General features: G+C 45.0%; 2 protein-coding genes across 2 annotated transcripts in view; one reads left to right on the forward strand and one right to left on the reverse strand.

Moving 5' to 3' along the window:
* LOC104915200 (metalloprotease TIKI1) overlaps positions 1-9,449 on the forward strand; it is a 93,754-nt gene extending 84,305 nt beyond the window's left edge. The window contains 1 exon segment of the mRNA XM_085214230.1: positions 3-9,449. Coding sequence (XP_085070356.1) covers positions 3-17 — 15 coding nt within the window. The 3' untranslated portion in view covers positions 18-9,449.
* Positions 9,450-9,799: 350 nt separating this feature from the next.
* LOC146542300 (uncharacterized) lies at positions 9,800-10,912 on the reverse strand. Its single transcript, XM_085214231.1, has one exon. The coding sequence runs from the start codon at positions 10,910-10,912 to the stop codon at positions 9,968-9,970; it is 945 nt and encodes a 314-aa protein (XP_085070357.1). The 3' UTR covers positions 9,800-9,967.
* Positions 10,913-16,082: the final 5,170 nt, after the last annotated feature.

The raw sequence follows: 16,082 nt of genomic DNA on the forward strand, positions 1-16,082 counted from the left end.
TGATTAGGCTGCACTGAGACGTAAGGGGAGACGAGTGGCAGGGCTCTCCCCTTAAAAAGCTAAAAAGAGACTTAAATTAAAAATAAAAATGGAAGACTTTGTGAGTGGGACACCTATTCTGTGGGGTGTTCTCAAACTGCTTCCTTTTCCTGAACCTGGATCATTAACACTATTAACTGGTTCGACCTACCTAATACAGGAGAAGAAATTTTAATGAAAGTGTTATTTATCCTTCTCTTGCAGAAGAGTGATTTCATGTTATCCCATAATGCTTTGGGGAAATGTATAATGTTGCTATAACATAGCTGTTGTTTAGCTGTATGAGCCCAACTGAGTTATACTTTTTGCACCTTCAGTGCCTTGTGTGGGGATTTACACACCACTAGTTCGTTTATTAGAACAGAGCATTTTGGTCATATGAACACAGCTGAGAGGAAGAGGTTAGTATTTTCTGGTAATGCTTTTAACTCTTTTTAATTCCTGCTTACTAGGGCTCCAGATTATACATAATGGTTCATAAACAACACCTTCTACAATAGAATAAAACACTAAAGACTTACAAACACAATGTTTTCTGCTGTCTGTGTAGCACTGTTGTAAGATGGATAAAACTTAACCTCCAGTGTCCAGGCAAGTCTCTTTAACATTAATATGTGTTTAAGAAAAAACTGATTGCTGAGTTTTTGCAGCTTCTGTTTACTTGTGGTTTTTATATTTGCCTCCAAAATAGAAATTTTCAGTAGGTGATTTTACAACACTGGAATTAGGTTTACCCTAAAATATATTGTTATTTTGTCGTTGGATTCATTTTTTGGGGGGGAGTTGGAGGGGGAAGAATCCTTTCTAATACTTCTGCAAAGTTAGATTCCACTCCAGGAAATCTTCGACAATTTTCAACTGATCATCAGACTTTCCAAATTGTTCTAGATCCTCTGCTATCTACTTAAAATGAACATACTATATTGACTTACGGTTCTAGGAACACTGAAAGTGGTGATGCATGGTCTTTTGTCTCTGTACAGGATCTCCTCTTGTGACCATGCTGACTCATCTTATGAGAAACATGTTCTCCCTCATCTTAGAAGAGCTTCACAGCACAGGAAGGTCTCATGAGATTTTTTGTCTCACTTGTGAGAGAACTTACAGAAAATATAGGCCTTGGCAACTTGCATGCACAGCAGATCCCTGCCCCCGTGAGACATCAAAGGGTATGATTTCTTCAGACTTCTCTTCCTATGAAAATGCTTTGCTACTTTTCATTGCTTATAAAGAGACATTTTTTCTCCTCCTTCTGCTGCACAGTTCTGCTTTCCTCCAGGAGGAAAAATGTTTCTAGGTGTGTTAACAGACTTTCCATCTAAAGATCTCAAATCCTGGTCCACTTCCAGGAGGACTGTACGTAAAGAAAGCCTCAGATTGGTGAGGAAAACAAAGAAAACAGAGTCTGAATATTGCTGTTTGCAACAGGGATAGAAGTTTTTATGTCCTGGGGTAGAAGACAGAATCAATTCGCTGCATATTCCTTATTGAAAGACATAAACATGTCAAAGACATTCTGTTTTCCATGGGATGACATAGCAGACAGGTTGGTGATCCTCTCTGTCTCCCTCTCTGACTGATCATCTGCTGGTGTAAACTCTCATAGACTTGGTGTGTCTGGCCTTATTTTCCTTGGGCTCAATGTGATCTGAACAGATCTGCTCAAATGGGGGATAGCTTAGTTACAGCCATGCACTGCAAGCCTGACAAATTGAGCAAATGCTTGTGTATTTATGAGTGCATCTGAGGCAGACATGAAAAGCATTACACCAGAATGTTCTGCTATCTGCTAGCCCATGCTTTGGCACTGTGGAATTGCTGTCCCCTCTCAGATGTAGCACAGACTGAGTGGGGTCTGCAAACATCAGATGAAGGGATTGGAGAGCTCTCATGCCCTTTTCCCATTACCAGATAAAGGCTGTCCTTCATAAAATAGTCACAGACTGGCAGTTTTCTTTGTTCACTCCTCCATAGTTACTCCCAAGTTTCACTTATGTGCTGAGTGGAACAGCCACCCTCATTTTTTTTATACTGGCATGAGAGACAGGTAACTATAAGACATTCATGAACAATAAAGGCCGGAACTTGTACTATGGATGACTCAGTTTTGGTGATGTCACTCATCTGTAGGTTGTTTCCAAGTGCCTGACTGTCAGGAAAACAGAGATAAATTGTGACAGATTGCTTGCTTACAAAGGCTGCATCCTTTCAACCCAGTTTCATTCCAGGTATTTTTGAGAGTTACATGAGCTTGGCTTGATACTTGTGGAATAGCCTGGTCATTTGTACCCTTCACGTCTTTATTCGTATCATTCATTGCTGATGGGTTGTTGAACAATAAAATCTTGAAACCGTGACTGGCATGGAAACAGAGCCTTATTCTCTCTGCATATGCTACTCAGCTGTTTAGAGTAGCCTCTATGGAGTGCCAGGTGTAGCTCCAGTTTCTCTCTAGTTCCAAAACAAGGCATGTTTGCTTGAAGCTGGAGCAGCATAAAGTTCCTAGGGCGTGCTGAAGTACCACCCTTCTGTGGGCCATGGAGCTTGAGAAAAGAAAGCATTCCATATGCTCCCAGAAGGCTTCACTGTCCCTCTAACTGCCCTGCCCACTAACTGATGTATGAGGGCTGCTCCAAAAGTAATGCCTTCTATTTAATCATATTGGTCCACAATGCCAGAAATTGATATTGGTGGTATGGGAGTAGAGGATGAACTTTCCTGCCAGTATGCCATTACATTTTCTTGCCACATGACACATGGCAGCAGAGGGGCAGTCTAACAGAATGGGGTCTCACATGGAAGTATGGATGAAGCAAAGGTGTGTCACTGAACTCTTCCATGCAGAAAAAATGACACCCATGACATTGATCAGTGCCTGATGGAGACCACACAGTCGGTGTGGGCACAGTGAGGTGATGTGTTTCAGCAGCGGTAACAGCAACAGTGGGCCACCTCTGCTGGTGAGGTATTTATATGCACAGCACGTAGGCTCCTGCTCATCGATGCTGAAATTGCACAGCTAATGGTGGTGACTGTGTTGAAAAATAGTGTTTTATAGCTGAGAATGCACTCTGTCAAACACTCTTATCATGCTCTATTTAGCTGTTCTAATTTCCATGGAAATAAATAGGAGGCATTACTTTCAGAAGGACCTATATAGCTTTGGTTGCCTTGCAATCTCTCCCAAGATCTGTCAGGGTTATGGTGAATAGCAAACTTGATTCAGAAATAACTGTGAATCTGCAAGTGCATCCTTCTTTAGTGGAGGAGGTGTGAGAAACACGCTGAAGATCAAAAATTTCTAATCAGGCAAAGATCTCTGTGAAGAGCAGTTTATTCATTATTGCAACAATGGGCGTGCAACCCACTTCTGATAAGGGAGAATTCCATTCCAGAATCCAATCCATTGTATATCCTGGGTTTGACACAGGTAAAGCCTCTCCTGGCACTCATTGGTGGAGTGTCTCAGATTCACAGTCTTCTGACGCTGTTGCTACATTACACTTCCATAACTACGTTACACTTCCATAGCTACGTTATGCTTCCATACAATGCCTGTTACCAACCCTGTCTTTGGGTATGTTCTGTACTTTTTACGACGATTGAAGACAATATTTTCAACAATCTGCACACTAGTTCTGTCCTGTACCTGCCCCTAAGTATACAGTTATCTTACCTAGTGCCTGTGCCAATTTTACCCAGGTCGGAATGCCCCAGTCTCAACTTTACTCTGTTCAGCGACTTTCTTTGTGAAAGGCAGCTTATCCTGTGCTACATACAGAAATACTGGAAATTTCCACTGCAAAAACACAGTCTACCTCTCACAGAGGTGAAACTTGTCTCCTGAACATGCCTCCCCATTTCTGAAGCAGTATAACAAAGCATACTTTGCTATGTCTGAACATCATTTTCCATTCTTCTTCCTTTGTACTCACTAATTAGCTGACGCACTCTGCTCTTCCCCACCTTACTGAAGCTGTTTTCATAAAACATCTCTCCAGTGTTGTGTGTGAATTGATCTTGTTTGAGGTGATTGGGATGTTGCCTGCAGGTTTCTCATGGCCAAGATTTCTCAGCTGGGAGACTGGTATGTGCAAAGTTATTAATAGAATTTGACAACTCACTCTCTTCAAAATGTACTGGATTGATAGTAAAATTCCCTCTGGATTAAACTGCAACTTGGTAAATACAGAACTTCTCTTTGTTTTGGCAGTTGCTGTGCTCCTATAAATATCACTGATGTTCAGCAGTGTATTCAGATACCTGTGAATATTTGTTGCTTGGCTAAGCTTCACTAATGGACTCTTCTACCATGACAGGTATTCTATTTAATTACTGGAAGACTTCATATTTATATAAATATCTAGGAGAAAAAGGAAGGCAAACATCTTTGAGAAAAGGGCTTGCACATAAGTTCCTAGGTTTCCCAAGCTAGGATTTGTGTCTTATCTTTACTTGCTGATGAAAATGACCAGGCACTAGACACCATTCATTTAAACTGGTTCACCTTCCAACAACTACTTCCTGCAATTTCACAGCTTTTCCTTTGTCCTGCCTGTGGCTTTTAACACATTGAAGATTCATTTTTTTGTATGTATTTGGGTAGCAACTTCCTAACACAAACAAGCTATTTATGTTGGTCCCTCTTGTGAAGTGTGGCAGGAGGCATGGCTTCACTCAGCTTCCATTCAGTTTAAGTTTTTCTATGACACTTTTCTCTTTGAGCTGTGAATGCCCCTTACTGAGCTGGGGATCCAGTGCTAGTTTGCTTTCATACCTTTTTAGAGTAAGATTTGAAAAATAAAATTACTGAAAGAAATCACTGCTCTTCAGATAGGGCTAAGAAATATCATACATGTGCCTTCTAGATGATAACTGTGTGAAAAGAGATGCATGAGCTGTGCAGATCATCCCTGACTCTGACGTTCCTTAAGGATCTTACATGGTTTTGTTATTTTAAGGGTGAGGTAGTGGAAAAGGACACATATTAATGCAAACAAAACAAACAAAAATGAGTCCATCTTGCATTGTGATTCACATTTCTTTTTGTGCTGAATCTGTCCAAAGGGTTTAATTTTTTTGTTCTTCTGTTTTTAACCTTTAGTACAGCAAAAACTTCCAAAACAGATTGGCAGCAAAAGTGCAGATGTAACAGAAGATGGATAAATAAATAGAAGTGAAGAAATCTAAGCAATTTGTTTTTTCTTCTCTCTGTGCTCCTTTTTTTCCCCCTCTGAAACAGAGCTTCAGGGGAAGATACAGTGCTCCTCAGTAGGGATAAAAGAATGTAGTGCTAAAACGCTTCAATAGGAGAAATTTGTTTTCAGATCCTCAGGTAGTCTGATGACTGTTCTGTACCCTGTAGAGTTTAAACTGCTGTTACTCCATAAATAAATGGAACAGTTCAGCAGGTTGCAATGGCCCTTTTTGACCACTGTTCGAAACACTGTGACACAGACTGTAGAAATGATCCTGAAATCGCTTGGAAAACCAAGCAATGGACTTTGAAAGATAGATTTTTCCAGTGGCTTGTTCTCTAGAAAATTTGGATAAAGCACATCACTTATCCTTACCTGGCTTTATCACAGTGAAATACCTGAGGCTGGAATGCTACCTTCCTGCAGCTGTTTATGTTCCGTGTATTGGATAGTCACTGGATCCGTCATGTAAACATTCTTGAATCATGCTCAAGTTTATCAGTCTCTCTGAAAAGATACACACAGTACTGACAATCAGCCCTCTGAATGACTGAAACATCACATACTCGCAGTAACTAGCATTCAGGACTAGCATGCATGACGCAGTGTACATCACATTGTCCAAGATGGTTTTGCTGATGATACATCTCAGTACAGCACACTGGGATGCATGGATACAGATGGAAGGCTGCTGGTGGAACCAGGCATCTCGAGATCTAGAGCTGATGCTACCTCTGTGGAACTGTGCAAGGTGGTGTAGACATAGAGACAAAGCAGCTCTTGCCCTGTGATTAATGGGTAAATGGTGCTATTAACAAGGCTGTTCTGAATGTGTCAGAAAACATGCAGCTTGCATGTTGTCTTCTTCTACCTACTAGAAACCAAAGCTTTGAGTATTTTAAGCCTGTCATTCATTTAGTGAGCACTGACTATGTTCCTTTATATTCAGGCTAGACTCCAATGGATGTGCTGCCACACACAGTTACATACCATGTTACTGTGATAACCCACCAAGTACATGTGTAATTCAGTGTTTGAAAAACATCCCAGGAGATGAATTTTATACATCTGATTTAAACACTGTGTAAAGTATGAATTTGCTGATTTTCCACTGGGGGCCACTAGAAAACAAGGCAACTTTCTCAGGCATTCTGATGGTAAGTACAAGGTCTTGGTTCCATGTAGAAGATTATGTGGTATGTGGAGCTTTGTGCTGAACTTTTGTATCATACTAGGTAATTATCTGCATCTGGACCTTCAAGGGTATGAGCTTGAACCTGAGTGGATCATACTGATCATAGTTTTTTAAGGAACTGAGGAAGAAATTGCCATGAGAAAAAAAGATCTTCAGTAGCAGGCTCCTACCCTGATATGGGAGATGAGAAGATGTGCAGTGATGTTACATATACATATCCATCCACCCATCCATCCTTACCTGATACAATAGTTCCACATCTGGAATTTTACAGGCCATATAAACCAGTTTCTCTTGGGGATCTGACGTTTTTAAGCACTGAAGTGTAAACTGTCCACCCACTGAGAAGAATTTTCATCAATAGGTAAATAACTCATATGCAGGCTACTGCATGATGCATGTGAAAACAGGCTGTTTTCCCCACAGTAGCCTGTGGAGAATATTGAAATTTTAGCCTCTTAAATACTATCCAGCAGTTCCTGTTTCTTTTTCACAGTGTTTTAATCCTTCTCTGTAGCTGACATGGCTCACTGGCACAGCTGTGCTGTTTGTAACATTGGAAGATGTTTATGACTATACAGCTTCGCAGGGAACTTTGTTTACCAGGAAGTGTCTGGGCATCAACTTGTGCAACCTACTGTAGGGTACCTGATTTAGCAGAAGGGTTGGACTCAATGATCTCTGAGGTCCCTTCCAGCCTCTGCAATTCTGTGATACTGTGAGTCCATGATCTCTACAGGTTCCTTCCAACCCCTGCAATTCTGTGATGCTGTGAAGAGGTTTTTTACAGTAAGGGGTAGTGAAGCACTGACACAGGTTGCCCAGAGAAGTGGTGGGTTCCACCCCCGTCCCTGGCCTTGCAGACACTCCAGGTCAGGCTGGAGGGGGCTCTGAGCACCTGATCCAGCTGTAGGTGTCACTGTTCATTGCAGGGGAGTTGGACCAGATGACCTTTAAGGGCCCCTTCTGATGCAGGCAATTCTGAATCTATGATTAGTGTAAAGTTTTGTCATATTCAAAAAGATGCAGGAAAATATGAAGTCTTTGCCTCCAGAAACTGCCAAATAGGTTGTAGGATCCATCCCTACTGGTTTGAAGGGCCATGAAGTACCAGGAGAGTGTCTTCAAGTTTGATCAGACTTCTTGAAACTTGATGCCTGAATGGCCTGGATGTGTGTAGTTTAAACAGAAGGAAACATTCCATTCATCTGAACTCACAGCAATTCTTATTTATTGGTTATTATGAATGCAGTTATCCATTATCTGCCAAAGACATGAAGTGATAACCCTAGAGCTAGTGTACATGGTAAAACTCAGATTTGAGGAAAATTAGTTATGTTATGAATACTAAAAACAACACTTGCTATTAGCCTAAGAATTCATTAGCTGAAATGAAAATTAGATGAATGGAGTAACTCACAGAAGAGCGGACAACCTCTCTGTTTCAACAGTACCTGGACAACAGGAATAGGAACAGGTAATCCAGGAAACATTCAGGTGGACCTCAGTGAGCAAATACACACAATGACCTTACACAATGACCTTCTCAGGAAACCAAGTATTATAATATTCTGCAGTACAGAGGTTGGTTTGCAGCTTGAAAAATAATGGCAATATCCTTTTCCAAAATTTCAATGCTAGTTAGCTACAACATGAATATTGTTCAGATATTCAGTTCTTCACTGTTTATGATTTATTTAGTCTTGGTGTCTTCCTCTGGTAATATGTTCAAGATCCAATTCTGAATTTCTTAGTCCCACATTTCATTAGAAAACTGAAATTTGTTTTGAAAATACTTCAGTCTTGTGAGTTGGAGATTACCATTTTTGATACATTAGTTCTGATTTCTAATTAAGAATAAATGCACTGTAGGTGTATTTGTATTGTAGGTGCAAGGTGTTTAAAGGCTGTTAGCATTTTATGGGATAAAACATAATGCATTAAAAGTCTCTACAGCACCAATGTCTTGGTGCACATACCCTGCCAGACCTCCCTTGGGAATTTATTACTTCTTGACTCTTCCTATCTGCAAGTATGAGAGTTCAGTCCAGAGTGATTAGTGAGCTAACAAATTATGGATCAAGGAAGTTTCAGTGAGTTTTATATCGTGTTATGATGTCAGCCTTCAAACTGGCAAATAAAGAAATGAGTTAGAGGTAAGGCTTAAAATCTACTGACACATATTAAGGGGTATCAGAAAGGCCCACCACACCTGGAAGATCAAGAACCTGGGAATTCCTCCTCCTTGAACTTTGCACGAGATCTCTGTCCTAGTGTGAAAAGGAAATGGAATGTTTTTGGTGTTTTATGCCACTATTATGTTATTCTGTGGTGGGTGGTGAACTTTTGTTGGAAGGGGGGATTTTTGGAGAGATCTCTTTACAGATGTATGTTTAAACACCAGAAGAAGGGGCAATGGGAGAGGGAGTTGGGGGAGCCTCCTCCTGAGGGGTCCACCTGTTCATACAACACCTGCTGCACAGGACAGATGTTTGTGTTGGTGGTTTTTATTTCATGTAAAGGCAAGAGCAAAGTCAAGAGCACAAGATAAACCATACACAGACTTTAAAGCTTTCATAGCTGAAGCAAATTCCATGATGCTAAAAACAAGAAACAAAATTATGTCTCTGCCTTTGGAAATGCATATGGAAGAACAAGTCACATAAGGCTGATGACAAGATCTTGAGAACTCTAGTGTATTCTCAGCTTCCAAAACATCTTTAGATTGCTGGGAGCGCGGTTGTTGGATCTCATCCTCTGTTTGCAGAGGGGGCACGTGGCTGTGCTCTCAGCCCACAGCCGGATGCAGCCAAAGCAGAAGCAGTGCAGAAGACTCAGTTATGCTTGTGTAACCTTGTAAGCATGTCATATATCAATGGGATGGGTATGTGATGGGTGTGGAGTGAAACCTTTGGGATTGTAAGCAGAAGACAGTGTAAGGACACGGGTGCGTTTGATGTGTGGAGATGAGCCAGCTTGTGCCCTGCGCAGAAATAAAGCAGTACCTCCTCTGTCAACGTTTGCCTTTGCCATGGTGTTAAGGGAGGTTCTAAAGGAACGGTAACAGCAGCATGGGAGGCCTCCAGGGCCAGCAGAGGTCGGACCTCCCCCGTGCACAGCGCTGACCACTAAAGGCACTGGTAGCAACACGGAGACTTTTCTGTAATTTTATTGCAACTCTTTGAAAGGGTAGATAACAGCAGGACAAGGGGAAATGGCTTGAAGTTGAGGGAGGAAGGGTTTAGGTTGGATGTCGGGGGGAAGTTCTTGACAGGGGGAGCGGTGAGGTGGATGCCCCGTCCCTGGAGGTGTTGAAGGCCCGGTCGGATGGGGACTCGGGTAGCCTGGTCTGGTGTGACACGTGGAGGTTGGTGGCCCTGCCTGTGGCGGGGGGGTCGGAGATTCGTGATCTTTGAGGTCCCTTCCAACCCGGGCCACTGTGTGACTGTGTGGTCTGACAGTCCGAGCCCCTGAGGGCTGGTTGTGCCCCAGCTGCAGGCCCGGCCCTGTTCTCGCCAGCTGCTGGGGCGGTGTCCTAGTGCTGCCGGCAGGGTGGCCTCTTGGCAGGAGGTGCAGAGGCCTCAGAGTTGCAGGCCCTCCTCTTTGGAGCTCGCCGAGGCGCCCTGCATGAGCACTCCCTGCCCGTGCCGGTGCTTGAGGGACCTGGCACTGCCTCCCCCGGCTCCTGCTGGGCTGCTGCTTGGCCGGTCTGCCATGGAGCCGGGATGGACGGAGGCTGGCTGGGACCCTCACTAAGGGCAGCGGTTGAGGGGACAGGAAGCTCCTCCTCCACGTTGTCTTCCCCGGTGCTGCTGGAGGGCTGTGGGCCGGGGTCGGGAGTCTGTGCTGGGGGGGCAGCTGCACCAAGGGCAGCTGCGGGGCTGCTCTCCCGTCCTGCGGCAGCATGGGAGGCCTCCGGGCCAGGCGGATGTTGCACCTGCCTGCTGCACAGCCGCGCAACTTGCACAACGAGCCGTCGCACAAAGCTGGCGGCCCGGCTTTGCAGGGAGCAGAGCAGCCGCAGGGCCAGCGCTCCCTCGTTCAGGCCAAAGATGCGCAGGCTGGAGATGACAAGGTGGAGTGCTGCAGAGGCTGTCCTGCGGTCAGCCCCAAAGAGCTGCCTCAGCTCCTGGCGCAACCAGGGCAGTAGGGGCTGGAGCACAGCTGGGTGCTGGCGGAACACAGATGCCCCGATGGGCACCGCAGGCGCAGGCACCTGCCCTGCAGCCCCTGCTTGGGGTTCGGGAGCTCTCCCTTCCTGCGCAGGCCATCTGACAACGAGCTCTTGAAAGTCGTCGTCCGCACGCACCGAGTGCAAGATGGACTCCACCGTGCCTTTGCAGAGGGGGCACGTGGGCCTGCGCTCAGCCCACTGCCGGATGCAGCCAAAACAAAACTGGTGCAGGCACGGCATCACGTAGCTAGCGTCATCCATAGCGTCCAGGCAAATGGGGCAGAGATGGTCCAGCTCGGTGGCCATGCTGTCCATCTGCTGTGGTGGGCAGGAGAGCGCAGGGGATGAGGGGCTGCTCCTCAGCCCGCTGCTGCAGCAGCAGGGGTCACGCTAGGAAAGGAAGAGAGGCCACGGTTACTCGCTGACCCCGTCAGCAGACAAACAAGTGCCCGGGTCCCTCAGGAAGGAAACCCTCCCAGCTGGGCTGCCCAGGCTGAGGCGTCCCTTACCGGTTCCCTTTGCTGCTGCGGCCTCCTGGGTGCCCCGGCTGCCTGAGCCAGGCAGGGCGGGGAAGAAGCTTTAGTGGCCCTGGGGACGAGCACTGAGAGCGGCTGTCGGCAGCTCCCAGAGCACGAGACCAGCTCCAAGGCTATCCTCGCTGCTCGCTCCAAACCTCACGGACACGCTCGGCTGGAGTGCGGGCACAAGGCAGAGTGAGAGACTCTGTGCCCGGCTACAGGCAGTGAGGGCCAAGAGGTCACAATCCACTGCTGCGTATGTCACTATCCCTCACGTAGTGATGTCACAATGGGTGAGCGTCATCTGCAGCACTCCAACCCCAGCAATGGCCTCCGGGTTTTCCGCAGTGCCTCTGTCCCTTCCGTTCCCTATATTGTGTCTGCTTGCTGTTGGCATTTTGCAGCAGTGTCTGGGGCTTTGATTGAGTCTTCCCACGTCGCCCCAGCTGTGACAAATCTCCAGATCTGTACAGCACTGGGGTGCCTTGTACAAAACCCATGTCTTCCTCTGAGGCAACAGGACACTGGCCTAACTGACTCTCCCCACAAGCCAGCACTGCTGCCCTGCCCCCTCCGTGCATTGGTTCCTCCCACATCAGTTCAGAGACAGCCCGTGGCTTGCCCCTGGAGACTTCCTCCTTTTCTTCTCCCCTAGCCGGTGGCAGCAGGGCTGATCCCCTCTGCCCAGCACGCACCAGGCCTAATCCAGGCTCTGCCTCCTTTCTGGGATTGCAGCCATAAGTGACACTGCCCATCCAGAGGGGCTCACTGGAAACTGCTGAGGCAATGAAGCTGGAGCACTTGTCCTGCAAGAACGGCTTGCGTTGCCAGCACCAGTTCAGAGGCAGTTGACATGAACTGCAATTGGGAGGATCAGGCTGGAGTTCTTCCAAAAGTATCTTTCAAAATTTAGGAGGATGAGTGGGAGGTTAACTAACTGACTTGTTCTACCTAGTGCAAACTGCTGGACAACTTCAAAGCTTGGTGTTAGGGAACAGACTTCAAGCAATAATCTTTAAGGGACTAGACTTTAAGCAATCAAGATCACTGCAAGATAGAGACATTCTGGTGGGTCATTTATGTTGACCCTAACCATTAACCTTCACCTAACCAAAGAACACCCACAGATTTTGCTGAACGTATGATGCTCTTAGCAAAGAAAACAGGTCACCCCAATGAACTTCTGGTGGTTAAACTTGGTAATGAGTCAGTGAGCATACCAGAAAAGTTTCTGCATCCTGATGAGAGAAAACATGGCACTGCAGTCAACAGCTCTACTGCTGCAGGTTCTGACTCTGTAGAAAGACAATCCCATTCCTGTTCTCAGGAAGTAGGACAGAAGATAAATTTTCTTTCTATTATTATTACTAATATTTTCTTTTGTGAAGAAGGGGGGCACATATTTTGGAAAGCTAAGGGATTTCTGACTGGAAGATGTTCTGCTTCTTTAAGCTCATGATGGTATTGCTTGCTTTCCCCTTGTGATCCATCTAACTGCAATGTATTAATTTTGTGTGGAAATTCTCTCTTCCGGAGAAACTTAGGTCGTGATATTTTGATTGGCCACACAGCTTGGTTTTTAACATTTAGATTTTCTGCGACGAGATCAGAGAAATACAGATTACATTTATTTACTTTCGTCCTACACAAATGCAAAAACATACCAGAAATCTCAAGAGGTTCAAGAAAGGAGACCGCCGTCACCTTGGTAAGAGAATGGTTTAGAAAACTGGTAGGAATGGGAAAAAAGACACAATTTTCTCTTTAGAAATAAATTTGTGGATCAAGTTTGCAGTCTCCAGAGGCCTGATTATATGTGTCATAGTCCTGTGCTTACGTACGCTTCCTAAAAGCCTTCAGGGATTTAGCTGGCTCTCCTGAGTCCATGCCTCAAACTGGCCATACAGAGGCACCAGAGAAACAATATCAACCTCAGTGCTTGGACAAAGGCCGCTTCTGAGACTGCTTTACTCCAAAAACATCCTGTAGCAGACATCCAGACACACCGTGGGCCTCTCTGTGAAGTTCTAATGGAACCGAAGGCTTAAATGGCATTTATTATGATTTTGTGGTACATGTGTTCTTTGCAGGGTGAAGCTGAATGGGATTTCCAAGACCTTTCCTACGCACATTTTGCACCACCTACCGCCCCCTGCCCCATTGCAAATGGAATAGTGCATTGCCTTCTGAGGAGTTGTATGGTGATGCGAGCCGGAGCGTAGGCTGATGAATTTCATGGCTGTAAATGTTCACCAGCCATTTATTAAGCCGCCTCACACTCATTACTGGCTGTACAAAACAACTTGTGAGTGCAGCATTAGCGCAGAATGTACATGCAAGCAGAGACTAGCAAAGTTCCCCACAAAACTTAGCTGATTGAAAAAGCAGTTTGTTAAGAAGTGTTTCTTAAAGCAAACCTCTAAAACACTGCTTCTCGTGGAGTTTTAATTTTCCCTACTACACTTGCTCAGGAGCAGGTATTACTGCAACTAAGCAACGTGTCTTGTGGTCTGAAGCCCCGTTTTTTTCCTCAAAGTTCAGTAGGTGTTTTGAGTTCTCCTTACAGAAATAATCACCGTCAGCTCCACAGAACAGATGCACCTCTGCTCTTTATTGCTGTCACCACTGCTGAAACATACCAGCCACTGCCTCACTGTGCTCACGTCTGCTTTGTGGTCTCCACAAATGCGCAGCAAATGTCGATGAATGTCAGCGGATGCCGTTATTTCCACACGGAAGAATTCAGTGACACACCTTTGTTTCATCTGCCTCACATGCCATTCTGTCAGACTGCCCCTCAGGCTGCATTGTAAGCCATTGCTCTCAGCTCCTGGGACGGTATGCTGTGCGATGCTGGTGGACGTAACTTCCCCAGGACACGTAAGGTGCCTCATCCTGCTGTTTGACTGCTTCTTGGTTCTATTCTGTATTCTTTCCCAGCTCTTATGGTAGTACCTCTCCAGTAACCAGAAGCTGACCAAGGTGCTGTTTAGCCTTGTCGCTTACGTTCTCGGCCTGTGCATATATTCCTGAGGTCTTTGCTATTATTCCACACTGAAGCTACGTGCATCGCAACAACAAAAAACGCCTGGTATTGACTTCCAGTTTGCACTAAAAATTTGCACAAGATGGTAACAACCCTAATAACCCGCCAGCTCCTCCAAAGCTAACATCAGGTTTCTTACTAACAATGGCAGTACTATCTTACTGGGACAGCAGGCAGCAGTCACAGGCTGTGTACCTGCTGGTGATGACAACAATAATTTTTTTTTCTGCAGATATTTTTTATTGCAGCAGAGCATCTGAACTTCAGACTCACAGAATCACAGAATGGCCTGGGTTAGAAGGGACCTCAAGGACCACGAATCTCCAAGCCCCTGCAACAGGCAGAGCCACCAACCTCCCCATTTAATATCAGACCAGGCTGCCCAAGGCCCCATCCAACCCGGCCTTGAATACCTCCAAGCATCCACAACCTCTCTGGGCAGCCTGTTCCAGCACCTCACCACTCTCATAGTAAAGAACTTCCCCCCGATGGGAAAAAATGAGAATGAATGGGAACAAATGAGAATAAAGATTGAAATTGGCTGATATTGGATCACTGGACTAGGGAGAGTGGGGAAGAGACAAAGAGTGAGAAGCCCAAGACACTGAATGGAAGGGTGTGGGACAGAGGAACTAGTGGGAGCTGGAGGCTAAGTGAAAGGAGTGGGTCCATGAGAAAGGCTGCTGGAAACTGCAGCTGAGGAGTCATGAATAGCAAAGTGCTCTTCTGTAATGGGATGACTAAAGTGAGATTGAAATGGGATTGAAAGTAAGGAGTCTGCATGAGAAAAAGGCAGGAGAGAGATGAAGGATACAGCACTGATGATGCTAAGCATTCTTTTATTATTTTTCCCTCCTTTCTCCTTTTTTTTTTTTCTTTTTTTCTTTTTTTCCCCCTTCTTCTACCTCCCATTTTTTTTTAAAAAGTCACTGTAGGAAAGCTTGTGACCCCCAGAACACATATCAAAGCGATCTTGAGTCCAGCCAGAGATGTGCCATCAGCATATTTTCTCCTTCCTTCAACACAACTGTCTGCTCCTCCTTCGGTTACTTCCTGTGCTGATGGAGCAGAGGTGTAGAAGTTCCATCCCTATGCATATCACTGGGAGACACCGCTTTCTGATTTGACAGTGCGCATGACAAGGGATATGACACAAAGCACATGATTAGGGCTGTAAAAAGCGCTGAAGATAAGGGGTGCTGATTTTAAGCATCTTTCACCATACTACTTATAGAATGAACGGTCAGCAAAACATACTTATACTCCCCTCCCTGAAAGGAATATTTGCCTGGTTGTACCAGACGCAGTGGAGATGACTGTCTTTAAGTGGGTATGTCAGAGTGTTTTAAAAGGTGAGAGGCTGAGTGATCAAGGCCTAGTGGAAAGGAAAAGAAAAGATGGTCCATAAATTGTGTCAGTGCTGATTTCCCCAGCCTTTGCTGCAGATTTGCTGGGTGATGCTGGGCAAATTACTAAAAGAGGCTTTTCACATGTGATTACCAATTTGGATTCTTCATTTTATGTCTGTGCGACATATCACAATTTAGTTCATAGAAGTGCTGAATTCATGCAGCTACAAATCAACAGGAGAAGTGTGCTGAATTAACACAATGATTATAAAAAATACCTGGTTTTTGACAATTCTAAGCAGACTTTGGGAATAAATCAGACACTTTTCACTCCTATCTCACCATACTTCAGTTCTACCTTGCAAAACAGAGCAGGAAGAAATACAAAGTCTGTAAATGAAGGGCAGAGAGGGGAGGAATAATTCTGATTTTGGCAAGAGGCATGTGAAAGTCAACTGTTAGTTTAAAAATTCTCCATGCTCTTCTGAAAGGCACATGCAAGAGCATTTCACATGAGTGAAATGAAAATACCTCTTGTCAGAGCGGTGTTTGAAAAGTACGTG

The sequence above is a fragment of the Meleagris gallopavo genome, chromosome Z (assembly GCF_905368555.1).
Source record: "Meleagris gallopavo chromosome Z, MGAL_WU_HG_1.1, whole genome shotgun sequence".
In the NCBI taxonomy this organism is placed as follows: domain Eukaryota; kingdom Metazoa; phylum Chordata; class Aves; order Galliformes; family Phasianidae; genus Meleagris; species Meleagris gallopavo.

Bases quoted from the DNA above. Each gene is read 5' to 3' on its own strand.
- LOC146542300 (XM_085214231.1), bottom strand. From the start codon at position 10,912: ATGGCCACCGAGCTGGACCATCTCTGCCCCATTTGCCTGGACGCTATG.